Here is a 19,104-nt window from a genome sequence, read left to right as displayed (position 1 = left end):
CCCCACTTTCAATTGCAAGAGAAATCTGGTCTGGACTATGGATCAACATATTTGATATTCAGCAGTTAAAGTCTTGATCATTATGTTCATCATGCTAGCGTCCGTAGCAGTAAGCAATGCTAAGCCCTAAGGCTAACGTTAGCACCAGGTGTTAAAACTGATCGATAAATTTTCGCCTCCATTTCTTGCTGATGAACAGACAAACAATGTCAACTTCATCTTCTCAACCATTTTATTGAAACTCATTTAGCCACCTGCTTTGGTTTTTTCTTACTTTTAGAGTTGCATCAATTAATTGATTAATTGCAAACTATTTAGACAATTGCATAAGGGTTTGAGTGACCTTGTCAAAAAAAATTTCCTAATTATTCAATTCTACTTTTTTACATTTTGATATTTTCTGGTTTCTTTCTTCCTCTACTACATTAAACTATCTTTGAGTTGTGAACAAACCAACACTCCTTATGAGCACGATGCAACTCGATATCAAAATCCGTTAGGACTTTAAAACTCCTGTAGAGTGAACCTGACGAGTGGAGTACAACCTCAGCTCTGGGTATGAAGGAGTCGTGGAGATGGGTCAGAGGACACATTTTGACTCATTCAGAGTGAAACTGCTAATGGAGATTCCACCTACATGACTGAGTTAGTTTTAAAGGAGTACAAGAGATGTTTGTTCGGGTGTCTCTGAGAGGTCATTCTGTAAGAATTCAAAGCTGCAGTTATCCATAGTACCTTTAAAAGCAAGCATGAATAGAGTTTCTGTGGTGAGCACATTTACGTCAGGTTCATTACATCTCCCCTTCTACTGTACCTGCCCGATTGGTTTCTATGGAAACAATTTCATCTGCAAAAGCAAAAAAGTGAAACTAGAAAGTGGAAATTCAGGTCTGATCTTTATTTCCATTACAAAAACACAGCAGTTTGAATAAGTGTGCATGTTTCTTCCCATCTCGCTCAGTAAGGAACACCATCAACAACTATATTTTACTGTCGGAGGAGGTGGAGACAAACACACTGGCTTTTAAATACAATTTAAAAGAAGCACAAAAGTACACAAAAGGAACTATTAATGCATTGTTCCCTGGCAATCATTATAGTGGATTTCTAAAGAGTGTTTTGAATCAGGAAATAGAAAATTACATTGTTAAACCTGTCATTTCACAAAAAAGTCAATGCATCGTGACGCCTTTTCAAAGCCAATGTTTTTACAGGTAAAATGTGTTTTTAATAAAGTAGCCTTTGCAAGAGATTAATACTAGGGCTATTAATACTCAACTGTTTGATACGGCTGTTGGCAGCTCCAGATTTATGGTCCAAAGCTGCCTGAAGCTGGACAGTAGTTCAGATAAATTCACATTGAATTCAGTTTCAGAGTGAACCCGTTTCAGTGTAGAGGTTTTCTATAAAATACACCTCTCTGTGACAGATGTCCTGTTTGTGTACAAACTGTTGAAGAAATTTCACTTTTGGTTTGCTGTAGTTGTGTTTATTGGTATGCCGGCATACGATGGGCTTACCAACACAGAGCACGAGTCTGCAAAGGTAAGCCGACCCAGAACATTTACAGAGTGCCCAATTTATCAGGATAGTGAGTTGGTGGGTGGGTGGGGGGGCTGTGTATGTAAATACAAAGAGTAATTGAATCAAGAAGTCTAGCAAACAGTAGCAAATAGCAAAGATGCGACAACAAAAGGTAAGAGGAGGTCTAATAGACTGTACCAAATAACAAAAGAATTGTGGATAACCATAGGGAAGGAGTGAAGGAGTGACACATCACACTAGAAGGTATCTCTAGCTAAAGGTGTGCTATTTTCTTCATCAAAGCCAACATTTTTCAATGCATCCACCTTCTGTCCATTTCTGCCATTTCTGTGTGCCCTGCTGGTAGCAAACCAAGCGATGTGGCTCAGGCAACTTGCTTCAAAGCTACATCACTCAGCTTCTCCATGACAATCCTATCCCAAGCCCACAGTGCCCTTATTTTTATATATGTGTGTCTAAATACATATTTAATGCACAATTTCCGTTTGCTTTGCCTTCGTTTAATCATGTTTGTAATTTGTGTGTTTTCAGGAGTTGGCCAGAGAGCGTCAGGAGAACGCCAGGCTGCTGAAGGCCCACCAGGACAAAGACGATCTCATCGGGAAGCTGAAGGAGGAAATCGACTTGCTGAACAGAGTGAGTCCAGCCTCCATCATTTTCTGCTCTGATGTCTGATATTTTTGAGCGTTCCTTTGTGTTTACGTGCGTGGGCGGCCTGTGGGGGTTGTAAATCATCATCTGGCATTTTCCTGGAGTTCTGTATAATAGCTATGTGTTTTTCTACAACAATTTTCTTTTAGTCCATTAGGATTTGGACGTCCACAAAGCTTTATTTTTGGATCTATATAATTGTTACATTGAGGATTATGAACTATACGAACACTTACGAGTACTTTGGTGATATTTGAGTTGTAGAAGTCAGCGTGGCAGATAACATTTATGTTTCATTGATTTATCAAACATGATTGTATTTGTCAAGAAAATTGAGAGAGACTGAATTTTTTGTCAGCTTAAATTTGAGCCTATTTTCATTCATTGTGGATGAACACTTAAGGACGAACAGTCCTCCAGTGGCTTTTTTCACAGGGCTTAGAAAGACAGTTTTTGTTGAGAAAGCAATCAATATGAAAGATATTGCGCATTGGCAGCAGATAGTACCACAGTGTTTAACTTTTACCACCTATTATCATTCTTTTCATCTTCGCTTCGTCTTGTTTTGATGTTCTGTCTGCCAGTGTGGACGCAAAGTCAACAGCCTTTAAAGTTCAAAGGCCCTCCAATTAAAACTTTCAAAGTGATTTTAATCTCACACTTGCTTTCATATTAAGTAAAGTAGAGCAGCAGGCCAAACTAAATAATCACTGAATTACAACTGAGCCAGCTTCACCCAATCAGTGTGGTATTGTCAGTGTACCTTTGTTGGAAAGAAAAGATCACAATCAGCCACCATTTAGAAGAGTGACTTTAGTTCACAGTAGGCTTCCCTCTTCAACAAAACGTTTTACAGGTTCTCTTTAAACCACAGGAATGACTTTGTTGATTACAATGTGATCTTTATTATTGAATTAATCTACAGTCGAGGCACATTTGTTGTTCAGTGTTGGACTGATAGGTTTGACCGTTGTACTCCAAAGGTCATTCTCCAGTGTTTGTACCTTTTCACACATTAGTTATACAATTATGACAGACTTTTAGGCCTTAATTGATGTGTGTGCAATGGTGTGTTGATTACAAGCGGAGTACTATTGGTAAAGGTCATGTTTGCTGTCTGACTTTTTCGTAATTGAGATATTTTGCTCACTAGGGTACCTGAAAGATTTTCCTGGAATGACTGGTGACCCGGCCAAATTTAGATTAAACCCTCTAAACCTCAAGTGGATATGAAAGGCATGTCATCTTAAAACTAAATGCCCAAGTTATTCCATTTATCAAAGTCAGACACTGCAAAAACAAAAAAAATTGTGGATTCTCAAAATTCTCACCTCCTTAAATGTGACGTGCGATTCCGGCAGGAAAATTAGCAAAACCTCTTACCTTGATTGTGATTTTTCATCAAACTCGCTCTGAAAAAACTGTCAAAAACAAAAAAAAATTTCAGGGACTAGTTGGCTTGACTACAGGCTGTGGAAAGAAATGAGAGATACAGAGAAATACAGTCCCTCCAGGATTTTGTAGACTTTTTTCGAGATTGTTGCAGCATACATACACTCATTGCTTGTCACGCCACTTAATTAATCTAACTTTACCTTCATTCTTTCAGAGCTCCAACAGATCTGGATGCAACAGCTTCCATCACGCTGATTTGTCTGGTCTGTGGTCCGCTCGTTTCAGCCATTCTCCTAGAAAAGCGTTTGTCAATCAATGATTTTTTGTTTGTATTCCATCACAATATTGCACGGGTGCAGAACACTTTACCTCCGCTTTGGTGAAGAACATCAGGAAGCTGTTTTTTCATGGTCTTCAGCAGTAATTTTTGTTGGTAAATGAGAGACATTAGAATGGGACATGTCTGCATCTTCAAACCATAAACAAGGAAATGAATTTGGTGATGTACGTGCATTACGTTTGCACTGGGGACTGCTGTGATTGGTGGAACTCACAGGAGGCTGGACAAAATTGCGGAAAAGTTGCGGTGATTGGACAAAATTGCAAAGAGATTGGTTGAATTTGCATTAATTGTTGCAATCGCAAATTCCTGGAGGGACTGGAAATTTAAAACACACATGATCAATAGAATAAATGCGGCATGTTTTATAGACACATCATATGTGTTGAAATACTTCTATAGAGTTGATGTACAGAGTACTGTGAATAACACCTCATTTATATGGGTTGTAACAATGTCAGTAGAACTGTGAGGAAAAATCACATAGAAATGTCTCCTTAGGGTTAAAGATTAATCTTCCTAATCCAAAGATGTGATGCAGGTACAAATACCTGCCACAATGCAGCTGTCACATGTAATATTTTCTGCTCCTATGGTTTTAAAAACAGGGGTTTTTAGTCTGGTTGCTAATAACAGGGCTACTCCCTAAACAGATTTACATTGTCAGTCAAATCGCTGCAATTCCCCCCCGACATACTTGTGCAGAAAGCAAGGATGAATAAAAATACGACAGGCTCTAACCTTTACAAACCAAGCCCTGCTTCAAAATTACTATGACAAGGACACATTCTTTTCTCTCACTGTGTGGAAAAGTCATCTTTTCACAGCAGTGTTAAAACATTTGGACGCATTTGAACTGACATAGCTCAGATGTATTGAGGAAAAAAGGTTAATAAGTGATAATACTGAGTGTTTCTTGATAAAAAAAAAAATCAGTTAAGACATGAGAATGCCCCGACAAGTCAAGACAAGTGGCTGAATTTATTGTGAAAAGAGCTTTTGGCAGATTTTGAGACCATGTGAGTTGATAATTTCACTCTAAAGTGAACCTACCAGCAGGGTTCACGTGTGTTTTTAAGTTTGGCTTCATAGATCAAGGTCCTGTTTCCTCCTCACTGTGGTCAGGGTTGAGAGGTCAGGGTGTCCACATGTTAGCTGATGTCTCTTTATATTCAGCAGCTCGAGTGAAGCTTCCCTCAGCCCTCTGAACCCTCGTTTCCCTTTCACCCCACACACTGTCAGCAATCCCTCCTCGACTTGCAGTCTTTGTCTGTGTTTTCTGGTGGTGAAACATCTCTGTTTCTGTCTTATTTTGCATCTCTGAAGACAAACACTGCAGGATGGGATGCATCTCAAAGACTTTCACATCTTAAACATTCAGAGAAAATAGATCTTAGCTCTCCCCTGTGGAGCTGATCAAATCTAAACAAGACATTCGACTCTGCCAACGAATACAGCGGTCAGTGATGTGTACATTTTTTAGCCAAAGTCCAAAACATGTTGCTTGGTTATTATCTGGACACTTTTTTATTGTGAGACACACCACACAACCCATCTGCAAACACAAAGGGTGCGATATTGCAGGAGACCTCACACTGATAACATCACATGGTCATAAGAGAAGGACGGTCAACGCAGTGAGAGCCATCAGAAATGTCCCTGAGAGAGGCTCCTGCAGGCCTTGATGTTAAAGCTGGAGATAACAGCTGATCCAGTCTCTGCGGGAAGATTGAACCCCTCAGTCACTGCAGAAGTTTATTTGGGAGAGAAAGAAAAGATAAAGCACCGATGCTGGATGTGTATCTCCCCCCTTGATATGCTTTGAAGAGAGAAATCCTATCTTGCAAAGAGTTCAAATCCCTGAAAGCTCACACAGTCGTGACATAGACGTAGATGAGATCATCCATCTAATTATAAAGTAGGAGAGATTTTGTATTTTTAAAGGTCAAACCTGCAGTAACTGTTTTGGGGGCAAGTTAAGTTGAGTTGTTGAGTTATTTGCATATGCAGTAGATGCAGAGCACCATTATCGTTCAATATTCACATTCCCTTTTTCAGTTTTTTATTATCTCCTGAGGGAAATGCGTCTCTTTAAAGACAGTAAAATGTCCACTGCATTGTCTGTCTGCTGGTTGGTGCTGAGCAGATAGTGTAAACTGGGTTTTACGACACCATGAGCAGTGAGAAGAAGCCAAAACTGTAAAGTTGCAGTTTGAACAGCTAAACAACTGGCAATAAAGCTCGCTTTAAAGCCTCATAAATTCCAGGAAAGCTGCAGATTGTTGAGAGAAGTCTTCATTTTCATGTTGTTGTTTTTAAAAATATTGACTATAGCCAGTCTGAATTAACACAAGGAATCCAAGGTTTGATTTAAAACCAGTCTTTTCAACACCACAGCATCCGGGATAGTAGCATGATAACATATGACAGAATATGAAACTGAGAATTTACTGTTATTTTATTACTTCATAAAGATAATCGGAAAAATATGATCCAGCAGTAGTGAAATACTGCATACATTTTCATATCCAACCAGAACTTGAGGAACTCATCATTAAGATCAGCTCCTTACATGTTCATGTTTGTCTTCCTTCACATGTCACTGTTGCTTATGAAACATTAAATGCCTGTGGAGATTAGTGCAGCAGTGTTTTAGTGCACATTTTAATCACTCAAGTTCATTGTTTCTGTAGGTATTCAATTGATTTTTAGTAGCTTCAGTTAGCATTACTGGTGTGAAGGTTTGCGTTAGAGATGTTTGCTATATAAGTTTGCTAAAAAGATAAAGCCAAACTAATCATTGCCTTCACTTGCCTTGTCAAAGTCCAATGGTGAAAAAAGTCCACTTGTTGCAAAATAAAGCACACAGTATGTCTTTTAATTGAGGGCATATAATTATGCTATCTGTCACATTCACAGCCTCTTTGAATGTGTCGGCTGTTTTGCTGGGTTGAATGTGTCGGCTCTCTTGGTCTGCATGGGTAAAACTTCTTTTACAGACGGTCTTTTCTTTTTTATTTTCATTTGCATGTGTGCTTTGTGGACGGTGCTTAAGAGAGAGGAAAAAAAGTTTTGTAACACCCTCTATACCTGCAGAGAATCGACGCAAAGTACTGAAAACGCACACTTGTAGGCTTCTATTAAATCACTGTCGTCCCTAAAGTACTGATGCTACTAAAGTGGGGAGTAGTACATCTAGTATCGGTATCTCATGCAACTTTCCGTCACGGTTGTGTATAAATTCACAACCTCCTCAGTTTGACTCTTTAAGTTCCTCAAAGTGTCGTTCATCTCGTTCCCTACAGTCTTGCAATCATGACCGATGATGGAACAAACCCAGAATGAGGAGTGTCACTTTGATGAGACGGCGCTGCGGCAACTTGCAGCCTCTCTCATTTGCAACTAATTGAAGCTGTTAATGTCTAATTTGTCGCTATCAAGGCAGCCCGACTACAAGGGGAAACCTGGCAGCGAGTTAAGGCTCATTTTAACTCTCAGACTAGCACTCCACAACCCGATCAGGCTCCTCAAAGGTACAGAGGCAGGGTGTTGAATATTCATGAGCTCGAATGTGACCAGAAGGTACTAAACCCAGAGCTGTGTGTGTGTTGTGCCCTCTGAACAGGACCTGGATGACATTGAAGACGAGAATGAGCAGCTGAAGCAGGAGAACAAGACTCTGCTGAAAGTGGTGGGTCAGCTGACGAGGTAGAAGCGTTCTGCATGGCTCAGACCCGACACAACAACCAGCCTCGCCCTGACGAACGCAGCGTCTCCATTCTCTCTCCTGCCCTCGGTCAAGTCCAGCTGCATGACCTCTCTTTGTGTTCGGTTCGTCTGTTTAGAGGTGAGACTGTAAATTAGTCGTCCAGAGGCTCCCCTGCCTTAAAACACATCCCTCTGGGGGGGATTTATTCCTTTTGTTGTGAAAACCGAGCTGAGTGGTGGAGGATTATCTGTCAATCTATACATATTTAATGTAAATGTTTGTATATAGGCCATTTAGATTGTTCATGTTTTGATTTCTGATAAGGTTTAAAAAAAATGTAAAAATACAATGAATGTATGTGCTGCAAAAACAAGCGTGCACAAAGTCTTGTTTGGAGATATTTCCACGCCATGCACACAGCAGCCATCAACATAAACTTAAAAAGATCTCCAGTGTTGCAGTGTTTGAATTGAGTCTGACGTCTAGGAGCACTTGGACCAAATTCAACACAATTACTGCTACAGTATCAGCAGCCAAAGTGGGCACAGTGCCTTGCAATGCATGTGAGATTTTTTTTAGTCATTTGTGTTTTTTAACTGGTTAAAGCCTGGAGCTTTGTTAATGAACAACTTTCTTCCAGCAACATCTTGGTACATTTTAATCCCACTTGGGCGTCTGCAATTCTGAAGAAATAAAGTTGCATTTTAAATATATCCAATTGAAAACAATGAAGTTGAAGCAAGACTATATCATTTATATGCTTTACTCATTTCAATGTTAACATCTTGAGTATTATACCTGTCAGCGAGGAAATGTTTCAGTCTAGTAAATATGTGGATTCTTTTTTTAAAAATGCATTTTGCTCTCGTTTACAAGTTACGGTCTTTGCAATATTTCATAGGTGTTTAGCAGCTCTGTTTCTAGCCTCTAAAATGCGTGGAGTGCATTTTTGTTTTGTATGATAACCAAATGAACCGAAGGAACATACTATTTGAAATGCATCTCTTTTGTTTACTCAAGGGAACAAGGCTTGGCTGGTGGTAGCGTTTTTTCTTTCTGTATTTTATCCCAGCGAGGAGCTGCGGCAAATAATCTTTAGTCGGTCAATCCGCTTCCACGTTCACATTTTGGGGAGGTAAAGATCATCCCCTCGCAGACAGACATCACAGATCCGTCTCTCTTTCCATTACATTATGCATGTACAGAAGATGAAGTCATTTAATAAAAGTTTGATTATCTCTCTCCTCAGTCGACTCGCTTGTGTTCATTAAGACTAATTTGATGTGATGATACCACGCCACTGAGTCGGTAATGCAATGTGACGGTGGCGGGGGGTTCAGTTCCTCTGCTTAGCTACCGGTGCACACATACACTCGTAGCTGACGATGATTCAACATGCCAATCACCAGCCTGACTGCTGCTGGGACATAACACCTCGAGAACTTATTATGCTATTGAAACGCATTAATTCCCTCACCTAGTGACAGAATGAGGAGGGGACAATCTATATAGGGACCATGTCAGGACTAATGTCATCTAAATTTCCAGATAATGGCCTCTTTCAGCTGATGGAAAGTGCTGGAGGCTCTCTCCGTAATCCCTATTAGCATTTTTATGGAAAGTTGTAGGGTTTGTCATTTGGAATAGTCACAGAGGGCACAGACAATTCATATCTGCCTTTTGGTTTGTCACAATAAGCTGCGAGTCGGCTCTCAGCGGCACCATCAGACCTCCACTAAAGTTCAGATAGAAACACAGTCCTTTCTGTCTTATCAACGCTGGTAAATTGCACATTTCACTGCGTGTTAACACAGCAAATCTTTGTATAGAGTGGATCTGGGGGTTTGTTTTAAAGCTCAAGCTAATATTTGGACACAATCTGTGTTGTCGTCTTGTATAGTGGCAAAAACAGTCGAATGATAGCGAATTTTATGAGGTTATCACTACAAACCGACCGATATATCGTGTGGCAGATATTATTGGCCGATATTGTCGCAGCATATATGTTGTCACGCCAATATGAAAACATTCTTTTACAGAGCACAATAAAAAGGAAGGAAAAGATGTCTGGGGGAATTGTGTCGTCACATAGTTTGTCCAGTAAACTTGTTGGTTTGTTGTACTGCAGCACATGTAGCAGAGCACAAACTTAGCAGATGTTGCTGCAGTCAAGCTTTATCTTCATGCTAAGTTGCTAACTAGTTTGTGAAATACATTGCAGGAAAGTTATTAAGCAATGCCCCCAGCATTTCATCAACAACAACAAACCCGTGCCTGCAGAAATCTGGTGGAAATACAGTTCTATGTTTACAGAGCGACATCTATGTGACATGTCAGAGAAAAACAGAAAAAATGTTATATTTACATACGTTTAACCTTGACACTGGGAAAGTTCTGTTTCAGAAGTCACAGAGAATATTGAAAGGTGATCGAGAAGACTCTGTTTGTCATCCATCCATCTTCTTCTGCTTGTCCGGGGTCGGGTCACGGAGGCAACAGATGAAGCAGGTCATTCCAGATGTCCCTCCCCCGGTGACGCTTTCCAGCTCTTCCTGGGGGATCCCGAGGTGTTCCCAGGCCATAATCTCCACAAACACTGAAGTTCTGAAAAGTATGAAGTGAATTTGTTTTATTCCGACTTTTAAAAAAATGAAATCTGAAGCCTTGTTCTATGAGTTGTGAATCTTATCCCAACTCCTGCTGCGTCAGTTATTTCATAATGTGTTTGTTCTGATGATTTTTCAGGTTTATAGACTGTAAAGAACCTGCATGAGAGCAACAAAGGCTCAAAGGTAGACTATATAACAGCTTTGCATTACAATGTCTAACAAGTAAAGCAGTCAGAGAGCGCAGTACTCCGCCAAGGCTGCTCAGTCGTATCATTTCCGATCGAAGAAATCTTTGATAAAAAATTACTTCGCGCTGAACACAGGTGTGTGTTATGCATTTGTACGTTAAATATGGATACCGGATTGCGTGACCTAAATATGTAGCTGGTGGCGGGAATTGATGGGACTCGGAAACACCCCCACAATTTAATCAGTTGTTCCTTGTATGGTTTCCGACTGATAAGTCCCGATAAGTCTGCAGTGGTAGATTTTTAGCAGGATCGTAATCATGTGATGTTATTAAAAGTGAAAAAAATAATGTTTTTATGTTCATTATGATCATGTCTTTACAAATTCCAGAATTCTTTATTATGGAAACAATCACTTATTTATAAAAAAAAAAAAAAAAAATGACTGGACATCACTAAAATGTCAACTAAATAACCGTCTTTTAGTAACAACCACTTTCTAATTAGTTAAACAATAATAAAATGAGCTCATTCAGAAATAGTTTGATTCTGTTCTTTTTATTAAGTTGAGATAATCATGACAGATATTTTTTTTGGCAATGTATCAAATTTTATATGGAAAATAACAAATTCAAAGCCGCGATTCCACAAGAACCTACTCGGCGCGGTGCGGCTCGGCTCGTCTTTGATTGCGAGCGTTTCCATATGGATTAGTGCATGGTATCAGGCACGATTTTCCGTACCTCCTCGGCTGAGGTTCCAAGCGAGATGAAGTGAGCCGAGATGTGACGTCTACATAGTGATGGCCCCTGATTGGACAGGAGCGCAGGCCACTGATTGGACAGGGAATGACGACACACGAGAGCGACTCCAGCACGAAAACAAAACCGGCATTTAAAAAAAAAAAAAAAAACTAAACAGCAACGGTGTGCATTGCTCTTCACGGAACTCTCTGTTCTTCATAATTTTAATATGACAGCCAGACCTGTACTGTGGGTGAATGAAGAGGTCGAGACTTTTCTGTCTTTGGTGGTGGACCAAAGAATACAGAGGGAGCTGGACGGAGAAAGTTTATCAGGAGGTCTCAGAGCGGATGGCCGCTCACATATACAGTAGACTGTATATAAAGAGGACAGAAGCAGTGTAGGGAGAAGCTGAGAAAGCTCAAAAATGACTATTGGTTCACCAAGGACCACAACGGCCGGCGTGGGTCAACCAGGAGGTGTTGGAAGAGGTTTAATGGAAGCTATTTACTGGCACCGCACCAGCCAGCAACAGGAGGGAGACTCAGCTGCTGCATTGTTGGAGACGTTCGAGGACGGTGAGTGTTTTGTGACTTCAAGAAACTTTTACATCATTCATCCCATTGGTAACAAGCTCCCTTTAAGCAAACAAGTATATTTAGAAAGTAACGTTGTTGTCTCCTGTAGCAGACAGTAAGCTAGCTAGTTAGCCATCGGCGCTAGCTAGTTAGCCATCGGCGCTAGCTAGTTAGCAGTCAGAGCTAGCTCCGTGCTTGTATTTCGTGCTGCTGTTTCTAACGTTTAGCTCTCAGAAGCTAATACATCAGTCAGCATGGCGAACTAAGCTAGTGGTCTTAAAGGTTTATTTTTTTCACAAGTTACAATGTCGTATTTTTCGTGTACTTAGGGTGAATGTTTATTTCTGTTCAAGAATCCCTTTCGACGTGCGAATCCTCCTCCACCTCCGTCATGGAGCCCCCAGCTCCCCTGCCTCCTCTCCAGCACCAGCTTCAGCACCAGCACCAGCTTCAGCACCAACTCGGACACCGACCCTGTCAACATCAACCTCCAGCACGTAACAGCAACGTCTTATCACTGGTAAGACACGGTAAACAGAGAGCATGGTTGATTTTCGCATTATTATTATTACTACAGGTGTAAATGCCTGAAGCATGATCAGAACAGAGAGACCAACGACCAAGAATTCAGGCAGGTGTAAATGCAAACTGTGCAGCAAGCAGCTCAGGAACGCCTGATGAAAGCTACATGTAGCTACAGTGACACATAAACAGAACACATGCAGCTGCATTTTTTTCCCATTGACTTAACAAGTAAGTCACTCTAATTAATTTACTTTCTCGTGCAATGTAGTATTGCAACCATTCTTCTTATAGTCACTTGGTAGCTGCGAAACTGAATGAAAATATACATAGAAATAAGAAAACGCAGCTGTTCTTAGCAACTCCAAAATGTGCACAAGATGAAATTAAATTCACACCACGTTGATTTTAGTTGTGGTGGAGGAGGTACTGTTTGTGCTTCAGTTAAAGAGTGCCAAAAATTTATTAAAGTAAAACTATCAAAGACATGATCATGATTGAAACTCAGTGGACGGGTGACTAAACACATCACATCATAGCCGTGGAGTCCTTCAAGCTCCTGGGGACTACAATCTCTCAGAACCTGCAGTGGGAGAAGAACATCCACTCCATCCTGAAAAAGGCTCAGCAGAGGATGTATTTCCTACAACAGCTGAGGAGACATGACCTGCTGCAGGAGCTGCTGATCCAGTTCTACACTGCAGTCATCCAATCTGTCCTGTGCACCTCTGGATCAGCCACACAGCAGGACAGAAACAGACTACAGCCTGTAGTACAGACTGCAGAAAACATCATCAGAGACCCCACTCACCCTGGACATAAACTGTTCTCCCTCCTCCCCTCTGGCAGGCGCTACAGATCCCTGTACACAGAAATCACCAGACACAAAAACAGTTTCTTCCCCACTGCCATCACTGTAATAAACAGCTGAGCCATTCCTACACACCTGTACAATAGTCAGTATTCCAATGGACATGTACAGCATTTTTTTCACCATGAACAGCATTCTCTGCTTTTTGCACTACTGTGTTTATAGCAATTATCATTTTGCTAATGTGTTTATTCCAGTCTAGCTGTAAATTTCTGTATATAGTTTTATTTAATTTTGCTACTACTTCTTTTTCCTCCCTGTTCCTCTTTCTATAGTTTCTTTATTTTTTATTATTCTCTTCCATATTCCTAGTGTGACACCAATGGCCGAAACCAAATTCCTTGTATGTTGTGTACTTACTTGGCCATTAAAGGTGATTCTGATCACTTTTCTGTCTTTGGTCTAGGCAAGAGGTAAAGGAGCAACAGAAAATTGGACCTTCCAAGCGTACTTGTGGAGATGCAGGCTGAGGAGGAGTGGCCCAGCATGATGAGAACATCCAGTTGCTCCTCAGCGAGGCAAGAGAGAATGAAGCTGCCTTGCAGCGGGAGGAGATGGTCCAGAATGCTGCCTTCAACCAGTCATTCCTGGGTGTACTGGGGCAGCTGGTGCAGGCAGTGGGCAGCCAGAGTCCACCTCCCAGAGACTTGAGATTTAGTTGTATATAGTTTTACTTTTAGCCCTCCACAGTTTATACTTTGCACATTGTAAATAGTTTTGATTTTGCTGCTGACTAATAAACTATTTTGTGACTTATGTGATTGCATCATAACTTTTCATTTTGTCTGTTAAGACACTGGTAGGAAAAGAGTCAACAGTCTGAACCAAACAATTCTGTATTCCCTAATAATGCATTTATGTGTAATGGGATTTAACATGTTTTAACACAAACTCCTTTATGGTTCATAATTCCGTTGACTGAATTACACCAAAGCAATACTGATTTATCAAACTGGAATATTCTTAAAACAGCTGTTTTAATGTTTTGGTGTTTAATTTGTCATGTAATCTTGCTAACCTTCACAAATAAAACAATAGCATAGACATCTGCAAAAGGTACAAAAGTTTATTGTCAGAATTGCATTAAAGAAAACAATAGCGGTCCGGGGACAGAAAAACAGAAGTATAACGAGAAGAATAACTTTAACTTTTGCATGACACGTAGTGCATCAGTGCATCCTGTACATCTCTGTCCTCCTCCTCTACACCTTGTGCCACTGCAGGCTCATGTGCTGCTGCTTCAGGTAAATCCCATGAAGTCTCATCAGAGAGCATCTGAAACACATACACAGCATACATATTTTAATATCTGAAACACATACACAGCATACATATTTTAATATCTGAAACACATACACAGCATACATATTTTAATATCTGAAACACATACACAGCATACATATTTTAATACCTAATAGTGATAAACTGCAGCTGTTACAGGGTCGTTCACAGGACTGATACATGATAGCTAGCGAACTAGCATTAGCTTACCCTCACATGTCGTCTAGTTCATATCCTCTTGTCTTCGGCTTGATACTGCTGTATCGCCTCCCAAACTCTCCTGTGTGTCTCCTCAGTGTTTCGACTCGCTGCTCTCAGCTTTCTAAGACTCTTTTATTACTTTGAATCTGACAGAAAGCCACAGACTGAGCAGCAGGTGAACCATCGTCTCCGTTATATTGCGTTTGTGTCGCACACAAATGACGTTAAGGGACTTCCGGCTCGCCGTGCTATGACGACTCCACCCACGATGAGGCTATATGGAAAAACAACTAAACCGAGACGAGTCAAATACAATAGTGGTGAGCTGTACTGCGCCGAGTAGATGCTTGTGGAATCGCGGTTTTGGAACCTCAGCCGAGGAGGTACGGAAACTCGTGCCTGATACCATGCACTAATCCATATGGAAACGCTCGCAAACAAAGCCGAGCCGCACCGCGCCGAGAAGGTGCTTGTGGAATCGCGGCTTTAAGTTACCCGTTACAAAAACACCTCTCAATGAAGTGTGTTAATTTGCTCCATTGTACCTGTCCAGCCTGGTGAACCCCCGTGTCCCCCCTCGGGTTCTCCGTTCCCAGGGGGCTGGATTTCTGAATATCCCAAAGGTCCCTAAAAAGATTGTTGGGGAACGTGCTTTTTCATTCCGTGCACCAGCATTGTGCAACAGTCTGCCTGCTGAAATCAGGCAGGCATCGTCCATTAAAGTATTTAAAATTAAGCTGAAGACCCACTTTTTTTCTTTTACATATCAATCTTAAGTTGTTTGTTGTACTGATGTCTTTTTATTGTTTTGTTTTTATTGTTTTTATCTGTTTTTATTGTTTCTATTTCTCTGTACAGCACTTTGACTGAAAGCGCTTCATAAATAAATGTATTATTATTATTATTATTATTATTATTATTATTATTAATAATAATAATAATAATAATAATAATATAATAATAATAATAATAATTCCAGATCACATGACCTGCTCCACATGATGTCATTTCCTCCTGAAGAAAAGACTGGCCAGACTCCAAGGTTTTCTGAGTTATTTAATATAAAGTAGTCAACAGGTTTACTACAATATCTTTATAAATAACTTTCATTTTCAATTTTACTCAATTATATACATATAATATTTTAGAAGAATCTTTCTGTAAAAATGCCATGTGGTGTTTGGTTATAGGTGGCCATGTTGATTTTAGGCCTGAAAACAGCAAAAATGTCAACTATGATACAAAAAGTCCCACAAGTATAGATTGACCCTAGTAATAAAAACACTAACTACCCCACAAGTGAATTTACCACATTATGTTAGCTACAGTAGCTACTGGTGGGTTGGAAGTTAACATTTCGTTAGCTAATTGTACTTGCAGCTATGTCATTAGAAAGAAATGACATAAATTTCCCTTATCTGTGAGCATGATCTCTGCCTGTGTCATGTCAGACTGATTTTCATTGACAACCGTTATGAAAACAACAAGTGACATCAACGCGCACGACTTCTCAATTGCATCAAACTCCGCCTTCTGTCATGGTTACATGCAATGTGTGTCTTACATCACATTTTTTCTTGTATTTCAAATCAATCTGTTGTTGCCAGCTTGTAGTAATGACCGTTGTGTTGTGTTTGCTGTGTATTTGCGCTGTGAATAGACATGCCCTCTTCCACAAAGTGCATTAGATCCTGAGAGACTGATAGTTGGGACAGAGATGAGAAGCAGGCCTTATCTTGTTCTTGAAGACGCTCGGCCATATTTCATTATCAGTTGGTTTCATGCTCTTGGTTCTCCGACCAATCTCCTCAATCTCCAGGGTCCCTGGAGCAAGGAGGCACTCATCCGCACAGAGGATAGCAGGGGTCAGGATGCCAGAAAGAGTGAAAACGGATGGATAGGATGATACTGGACATATTTTTGCAATTTCCTCTGCCCATTCCTTCTGGTCTACTTTATCACAGGAGCCCATTTTCTCAGCCACCAGCCCGCGAATGATTTGTGTCTACCCATGCACCTTTTATACCTCATTATCTCCAAACTAAGTGATATCTGAGGTGACACTTTAAAGCCAGCATTCAAATTGAGGTGTCCTTGGTGAAATTACTGCGTTCAGCTCTTCTATCCTAATCTAATGCCACTCTGTACTTCCAGCTGAAGCCACAATCTCTCGCTGCCCCTTTCAAGTCGGTGCGATTCCCTTCGTCGTGCCACCATGAAAGTGCTTTTTGGAAGTCATGCTGAATGGCCAGACGTTCTCTGCAGACAAATAGCAGCATATTGGGGCTGGAAACCTGCAATGACAAGACTTCAGACACCACGTATGCGCTTCCTTCAATACCTGGACCACATGTGGATTTGCCCTTTGTTGAAATGCCCCGGAAAAGTCAATGGGATGCTACCACAGTTCACAAATGGAAACGAATCAACTAATGACAGTCCTAAAGCGTGACATTTACCAAATGGCATAATTTAGCTCATCAGGCCCCCGAAACATTACATCGCTTTAGATATTTTAGTTTATGCTTTAATTGTCTGAGGAAATGTTGTGCTAGAAGAGAACAAATTAGATTTTTTTCTGCTGTTAAGGAGTCACCATATTAGATCCACTCAACCAATAAAGCTGTTGAATAATGTCATGCAATTAGACTCATCAAAATGTACCGAATTATTATGCTATTAGTGTAAAATGAAAGAAATGTTGCATACTATTACCTCAGATCAATGAATTAAAAGGTTATATTCCATATTCAATGCATTTTGTTGCATTGTGACAAGTGATTATGACTTTATCCGGCAGCGATTACATGATCAGCTGCTATAAAACGTATCCGAACACTTTTTACTCAATCCATCTGGCTCATTTTATCACTGCAGCTGCCACCTAAAACACTCTCTTGGCAAAATGACTTCTGTCTACCCCTCTGCCCCTCAGAAGCCATTATCCTAAAAAAAGACATCTATTGGAGAGGGCACTAGAAAGCCATATTCTGCTCTGTCCTTTGATCTGTTGGCTTCTGCTTCAGTTAGCTTAACTTTGTTTCATCTTCTGTCCTCAAGCTTTGGACTTTTTCCAGAGCAGCTCTGTCCAGCTGCCCTAAATAATGTATTTATTGGTAGTCCACTGAAATCGTTCATGTATCTTACAGTAATCTACTACAGTTGAAGGATCCCCAATGTAATTAGCCACAAACACATTTTGATTTGGATTTCAGTATTCATGAGGAAGCTGTGCAGGCTGGAGACTAAACACAAAACCCTTCCAGCTGACTGACTATGCAGGGGGCCTTGGCTTTTCTGTGCATTTGGAATTAACACAAGACAAACATTTTCTCCCCTAATTTACCCAAATGTCTCTCATTGCTTCTGTCTTGGGAAAGTATTTGCTTTTTATCAACTGTCTGATATTACTGGCATGAGTCATCCATTGGCAGGATGGTGGCATTTCTTCAAGATCACAGCTACAGTAATAATAATGACTGGACTTGCTTGTTATGGGGTTCTGGGACAAGACTATTGAATAGACCAAATTTACACCGATCAGGCGTAACATTATGACCACTGACAGGTGAAGTGATACCACTGATTATCTCTTCATCATGGCACCTGCTAGTGAGTTAGAAATATTAGGCAGCATGTGAACATTTTGTCTTCAAAGTTGATGTTAGAAGCAGGAAAAATGGGAAAGCGTAAGGATTTGAACGAGTTTAACAAGATGACTGGGTCAGAGAATCTCCAAAACTGCAGCTCTTGTGGTTGTGTTCCTGGTCTGCAGTGGTCAGTATGTATTAAAAGTGGTCCAAGGAAGGAACAGTGGTGAACTGGCAACAGGATCATGGGTGGCCAAGGATCATTGATGCTCGTTGGGGAGTGAAGGCTGACCCATGTAGTCCGATCCAACAGATGAGCAACTGTTGCTCAGTTTCCTGAAGAAGTTAATGCTGTTTTTGAGTGTCAGAATATACAGTGCATTGCAGTTTGTTGAGTGTGGAGCTGTATAACCACAGACCAGTCAGGGTGCCCATGCTGAACCCTGTGCACCCCTGAAAGACCAACAATGGGCACATGTTCAAGAGCTCAAGAATCTTTATTGTCATTATGCAATTAAGTTTTCACCTGTCACCTTTTTTTTACCACCTACCTAAGCATTGATGCAGACCATGTACACCCTTTCATGAAATGGTGTTCCCTGATGGCTGTACCCTCTTTCAGCAGTATAATGCACCGTGCCACAAAGCAAAAATGGTTCAGGAATGGTTTGAGGAGCACAACAGCGAATTTAAAATGTTGACTCGGCTTCCAAATTCCCCAAATCTCACTCCAATCGAGCATCTGTGGGATGTGCTGGATGAACAAGTCTGATTCAAGGAGGCCCCACCTCGCAACTTCCAGGGCTTAAAGGATCTGCTGCTAACATCTTGCTGCCAGATACCACAGCACACCTTCAGGGGTCTAGTGGAGTCCATGCCTC

At 40.7% G+C, this 19,104-nt stretch overlaps 1 protein-coding gene and 1 long non-coding RNA gene across 3 annotated transcripts in view; one reads left to right on the top strand and one right to left on the bottom strand.

The window, feature by feature from the left end:
• Nucleotides 1-8,888, top strand: part of pawr (PRKC, apoptosis, WT1, regulator) — a 75,577-nt gene extending 66,689 nt beyond the window's left edge. For both annotated transcript variants that reach the window (XM_055006734.1, XM_023270118.3), the window contains exons 6-7: nt 2,077-2,181; nt 7,557-8,888. In XM_055006734.1, coding sequence (XP_054862709.1) covers nt 2,077-2,181; nt 7,557-7,643 — 192 coding nt within the window. In that variant the 3' untranslated portion in view covers nt 7,644-8,888. The remainder of the gene's footprint in view (nt 1-2,076; nt 2,182-7,556) is intronic.
• A 5,311-nt stretch (nt 8,889-14,199) lies between these two features.
• Nucleotides 14,200-14,823, bottom strand: LOC129347917 (uncharacterized). The gene is made up of 2 exons (XR_008600259.1): nt 14,643-14,823; nt 14,200-14,426 (listed from the first exon to the last, which is right to left on the bottom strand). It is a non-coding gene; the product is annotated as an uncharacterized LOC129347917 (long non-coding RNA).
• Between the last annotated feature and the right edge of the window lie 4,281 nt (nt 14,824-19,104).

The sequence above is a fragment of the Amphiprion ocellaris genome, chromosome 21, assembly GCF_022539595.1.
Source record: "Amphiprion ocellaris isolate individual 3 ecotype Okinawa chromosome 21, ASM2253959v1, whole genome shotgun sequence".
Classification (NCBI taxonomy): Eukaryota; Metazoa; Chordata; class Actinopteri; family Pomacentridae; genus Amphiprion; species Amphiprion ocellaris.
Note: the sequence above shows the minus strand (reverse complement) of the source record. Positions and strands in the feature narration are given on the sequence as shown.